At 42.6% G+C, this 6000-nt stretch overlaps 1 protein-coding gene across 1 annotated transcript in view; it reads left to right on the forward strand.

Annotated features, from left to right (window-relative positions):
• The window catches only part of TMPRSS7 (transmembrane protease, serine 7), a 32729-nt gene extending 27247 nt beyond the window's left edge, over nt 1–5482 (forward strand). The window contains exons 14-16 of the mRNA XM_003797692.1: nt 1152–1420; nt 3285–3421; nt 5245–5482. Coding sequence (XP_003797740.1) covers nt 1152–1420; nt 3285–3421; nt 5245–5415 — 577 coding nt within the window. The 3' untranslated portion in view covers nt 5416–5482. The remainder of the gene's footprint in view (nt 1–1151; nt 1421–3284; nt 3422–5244) is intronic.
• Nucleotides 5483–6000: the final 518 nt, after the last annotated feature.

Raw genomic sequence — 6000 nt, forward strand, 5'->3', positions numbered from 1 at the left:
AGAGAAGAACAGGCTTTGGAAAACAACTGGAGTATGGGGAACCCTTTTTAAATTAGGAAACAAATCCTGGTAGGGTCCTTTAGGACCGGCTATGGAAAGGCTCTTCTGTCTTTACCCATGGAATTATTATGGGACGGATGCTTTTCCAGCTAAGAGTGCAAAGAAAGCTTAGAAAATAAACTCACTTGAAATTTAAGCCTATTTGGGACTAGATCATAGGTAGAAGATGTTATTCATTTCTCCTGAATTTTCTCAATGGAGTATTTCAACGAAATTATACGATTTTGGTATTTGCTTCTTCTGGAAGTTATATGATTTATGTTAGTTACTAAAATAGCCTCACATCTGTTTGATCACTATTCTTTTACGCTGTGAAGCTGCTCCAAATAATGTTAACCTTAATATTCCTTTGGGTCTCCAGTGTCACTACTGAGACATCAGCCAAGGAGCTGAGAGACAACACTCCGTGTGCTTCCTTCCACTTTCTCTTCAGCCCCACTGCTATGCTGGTGGAAATGGAAGCCTCACGTGGAGACTGCAGGACTGACTTGAGCAAGGCCATGAGTTCAAGATTAGGATTCTGACCGGGGAGGGTGTACTGGTGCCCTGTGAATTTGTCACACTTGAGCAATCAGAGTAGTGACCTCTAAAGCTTCTAGTTGTTCTTAAGGAGTTTCATTAAATTTATTCTTGTAACATTTTGATTTCTAATCTGTCCTGGTCTTCAAACCAAGTCGTAGTAGGGTCCCCAGAGTCTCACCTTCCTAGTCTCATCTGTCTCCATCAAACACCATTTTCAGCATGAATAGGAAGAATGTAACTAATTCTGGTTACCGACATTCTTATCCTAGGTGTGGTTCATGAAATACGAACAGCCAGAACATTTTCAAGCATTTCCTTAGGATATTGTTGAGGGAGTTTTCTGGAACATAGCTATACCTTACCACCCCACCAAAGCCTATTTCATCTCTGGTTTTACTAAGGAGACAAGAGGCTCAGAATTGTGTTTCTTGCCACATCTCTGAACCCAGAGCCAGTAGCTGTGACGAGGCATTGAAAGCCAGGCCTTCACCTCTCTTTCGAGTGCTTGCTTTCAAAACCCATGTGGTTCTTCAAGGTACCATTTTTTTGCTTCATTCCTTTTCTACCAGGCTGTCAGACCCCACCCCATGGACTGCCCACCTCGGGATGCATGTGCAGGGAAATGCCAAGTTTGTCTCCCCAGTGAGAAGAATTGTGGTCCACGAGTACTATAACAGTCAGACCTTTGACTATGACATTGCTCTGCTGCAGCTCAGTGTCGCCTGGCCCGAGGCCCTGAAACAGCTCATTCAGCCAATATGCATCCCTCCTGCTGGCCAGAAAGTGCACAGTGGGGAGAAGTGCTGGGTCACTGGCTGGGGGCGAAGGCATGAAGCAGGTGTGTGTGCGGGAAGGAACAGTCATGTCCTTAACAGCAGAGGATGCTAATTTGTGTTGATGTAGTGCTCCATGGAGAGGGTTTGTATATGTCATCTCTTCAGGCCTCCTGACAGCTCTGAAAGGTTGGATAGGACAAGTGTATTATTATTCCTGCTTGACGATGCTCTCTAGCTGCCCCAGGAGGATGTATGCGCCAGGCAGGACCAACTAGATGGTACAGGCCTCTTTCAAACTCTGAAGGGTTTGCCAGGTTTGCCCTTAGAGAGGAACAATTTTTCTCCTTATTTTTGGTTCCCCTTTATCCCAGGTGATTCATTTTTATGAAAGAGAGGGCACAGACATGCACATCCCATTGCGTCAGCTCATGGACAACTGTCTGTGAGATCATGTGTGTACATCTGGCACCGGGGCAACTGGCCTTAGGGTAGGAGAGCAAGCTGAACTCTAGGCTTCCCTTACTTCCCTAGACTACAAATTCAGGCCTGAAGGTTACACCAGCCTAGAATCGGTCCACCCAAAGGGGATGACTTTTTGCAACTCCTCCACCCAGAGGGAACATCTTTTTCAATATGCACCATCGGCTGGATAGTAGGGAACCCCTACAGCTGTCCTGCCCAGGGTTTCCACAGTCCAGGATTCATGGATGATTCTGAATATACAGTGAGGGGACAAATCCAAAGTTTTGCCAACCTCTTCCCAAGGGTTAGTGCTAATACTTTCTCTTGCTCGTCCAGGCACCTCAGATGCCTTTGCAGTCCTTTCCAAGGGTTTAGGGCAGATATATTGTCTGTAACTCATGCACCTGCAGCCTCTCTTTGCCATTCCCTAAGGATGCACTGTGGGCGAATGCTCGCTTCTGCCATTTAGCTGTCGAGGTAATAACACTCATCTCCAGTTTGGGCCCGCTGAGGCCTCAGGGTCCCAGCGAGGGAAGGCAGCTTACTGTCTGAACACTTATAACCTTAATAGGTTGCTGTGCTCAGTGCCTTAATTAAATTGTCAGATAATCACAAGAGGAAAGTGTCTACCCAGCCAACTCATCAGAGGCGTATCATGAATGTGTGTGTTTGTGTGTTTATTTTTCTGAATCATCTCAGACAGACGGGTTGGGAAGAAAGTGAAAGGTCTATATCCAAACTGGTAAGTTTTTATGGTTTCTTGGAGCCTCCCAGGTATCAGTTATGTGGTTCCATTTAAGAAGCCTCCTGAGTGGCAAATATTTGTAGAAATGATTGCTGTAGGTGCTGACTCACCACCCTACAGAAAGCAAGAAGGACATGGTGAGGAGAGGGACAGGCTCCTCCCAGAGGACAGAAGGACATGGCTGAAGTGATTGAGTCATTCCTTGGGTTTGAATTCTAGTGTCACTTGCTAACTATGTGCCATTGGGCGAGATTTTTCTTTCTTTGAGACAGAGTCTTACTTTGTCACACTCTCTCAGTAGAGTGCCATAGGTGTCACAGCTCACAGCAACCTCAAACTCCTGGGCTCAAGCTATTTATTCTCTTGCTTCACCCTCCCGAGAGCTGGAACTACAGGCACCGGCCACAATGCCTGAGTAATTTTTTTAGAGACAGGGTCTCACTCTTGCTCAGGCTGGTCTTAAACTCTTGAACTCGAGCAATCCACCCACCTGGGCCTCCCAGAGTGCTGAGATTACAGGTGTGATCCTCTGTGCCTGGCCCTGGGCAAGATTTTAATCTAAGCCTCCACTTTTTCATCAGCAAAATGGGGATCATAGTAGAATTTACCTCAAAGAATTGTTATGAGAATAAAAGGGGATAATGCGAGTTAATTGTTCAGAAGAAGCTCTGACTGAGTATTACCACTATCAGCATTTCTCCCTCTGATGCCCTTTCCAGATAATAAAGGCTCCCCTGTCCTGCAGCAAGCAGAGGTGGAGCTCATTGATCAAACCCTCTGTGTCTCCACCTATGGGATCATCACTTCACGGATGCTGTGTGCAGGTGTAATATCAGGCAAGAGAGATGCCTGCAAAGTAAGTCCTCATACCTTTCCCTTGCCCAACAACCTGCGCTTTCCATCAGTGCTTTGCTGTTTCATCTGAGTAACACAGGGAAGTATCTAGGGCAGGTATTCCCCTTAACTTACCTGAGTTTCTCATACTAATTACAATCCAGTTGCCTAAGATCGAGAAGTGTTCAAAGAACTGGTTCTATAGAATTCAGTTCTCTATCCCTGAGGTATTTTTCTCTAAATTTTAGAGAATGAGGTCAGCATTCACCCTCCATTCTCATTCTGCCATCATTTTCTTCTACCCCCAAAGTAGAAAGCGCAGCAATACAAGGAAACACACACGTCCACCATGTTTCAGGGGTGTCACCTATCTCCTTAGCAGCAGCCATTTAACTTCTGAAAGCACAGGGTTTGATTTACTTACTCTTTTAAGCACAGGCGGGGAGAGGGAAGAGTGGAATGGAAGAGGTGGTAGACTGCACGTGTGTGCAGGCCTCCAGCTAGGTTCCCTGACAGTAGTAAAGTTGGCAGTTACCTTCTGGGGGACAATTCTCTAAGCCTGAGAGTCTAATCTACAGAGAATGGGAATTGCCCAATGGTACACAGATGGTTTAGAGAATGAGGAGGATGGGAGAGCTGTTGTCACATCTTTCCACAGTCTCAGCCACAATGCCATAAAACTCATTTTATCCATCGTTTGACCTCCCATTTTGTGGCAACCACTGTGGTAAGTCCTTTAGGTAAATTCATTCAAATCATTCTTTTATCCTCATTTTATAAAAAACTGGGCACAGAGAGGGTTAGTAAATTAACCAAGGTCTTACAAGTAGGAACTGGAAAGGTTTGAGCTGGGATTTGAACCCTTGCCTTCTGATGCTATAGCTCCTATGCTTCTTGCAGCTCATTGGTTACATAGCCCTGCTACACATGGCCATCAGGATTAATGCATTAGATTAGATTTAATGTTGGTAGAGTTGGTATGGTAGCAATTAAATAAAAGACCCCTGTTTTCATGCAAGAATTTACATAATCAGGTGTAAAATTGTGCAAGTGGGAAACAAGGACAAATTGGGATGGCTTTCCTATCTTTGATACTGAGTAAGTTGCCACTTTGCCTATACCTCAAACTAGGAAAATAAAACCAGACATTATAATTTAAAGGATTGAAGCTGTAGAAATTATGTTTAAACTTTGAATTATTTGAGCCTTCGCTTTGTGGAATTGAGATATCAGAAGGGACTCTCCAGTGAGGTTGATTTGTCTGTAGCAACTGCTGGCCATGGTGGTTAGGGTTGTTGCTTCCTTGAGCAAGGCTAACAAAACAGGGTCTCCTTTCCTTTTCTCCCTGGGGATCTCGAGTCACCCACTGAAGTTACATGGCCCAGAGATAGACATCAACTTTCGTAGAGAATTTATGCCTTGTAAGGTGGTTGTAAGGATTAAATCACCCTAGACAGCACTGAGGACGTATCTAACACGAAATAAACATTAGCCCTTACTATTAGTAGTACTAGCCCAAGTAATGGCACTGCTGCCACCACTGAGGTTTATTCTTTATTAAGGGGTATTTAAGAGTTGTTTTCTTTTGCAAAAATTCTCTAATTTTATCTTTTGCCTAAAGAATCAAGTTTCTTGAATGCAGATTTGTGATTATAAAAAAATAATTCTAAAATGACATTAGAAGTTTCACATTATTTCTCGACACTTCTCAAACTGCATAGAGATTAGCCATGCAAAAACATGTCAGACTGGGACTTTTGAACATAGTCCAATAGACAACATTTATGATTAAATTGATGATCATGGGACAGATGTACTTCATATTTATGTTCTCTTTCTGTGTAGGGAGATTCAGGTGGACCTTTATCTTGTCGAAGAAAAAGTGATGGAAAATGGATTTTGACTGGCATTGTTAGCTGGGGCCATGGATGTGGAAGACCAAATTTTCCTGGTGTTTACACAAGGGTGTCAAACTTTGTTCCCTGGATTCATAAATATGTCCCTTCTCTTCTGTAATTATACCACCTGGTTTTTAAACTGTGATTTGTTAAAAATAGATTCTTTATAAACAATGCAATGAATTAAGTTACCTAATTATTTCCAACTGGAAATGTCAGAAAATACACATTTGGTATTTATAGAAAGATAGAGAGATTAATGTATATTCCATAAGAATTGCCTCAAAGATATCGATATATTTATTTGTAGGTGTCAAGAGGTCATTCCAGAGATGGAAGAAACCTAAATGAATGTCATGAACCAAACCTTGAAAATAAAATAAGAAATATGAGAAAAGTCCTTAATTCATGTTCCTATTTAAAGTGCTGATGTTTGTAAGGATTTAGGCAAATTTGACCTATTGAGATAAAAAAATATTTCTACTAAAATCCATACCTGACCTTCAGCATTCTCAGGATAATAAATGCATAGAAATATCTCCTTCACAACTGCAAATAAAGCAAAACTCATCTGTGGACAGAGGAAGTACCTATAACATTGCTTTTCAATCCAGTTTTGTCTACATATATCATAATGGACCGTCTTCCACCACAACACATGGTAATATTGTATACAGAGAAATTAATCAACCAGCCAACAAAA

This window comes from Otolemur garnettii, unplaced genomic scaffold (assembly GCF_000181295.1).
Source record: "Otolemur garnettii isolate 467f Iridium unplaced genomic scaffold, OtoGar3 scaffold00122, whole genome shotgun sequence".
In the NCBI taxonomy this organism is placed as follows: Eukaryota; Metazoa; Chordata; class Mammalia; order Primates; family Galagidae; genus Otolemur; species Otolemur garnettii.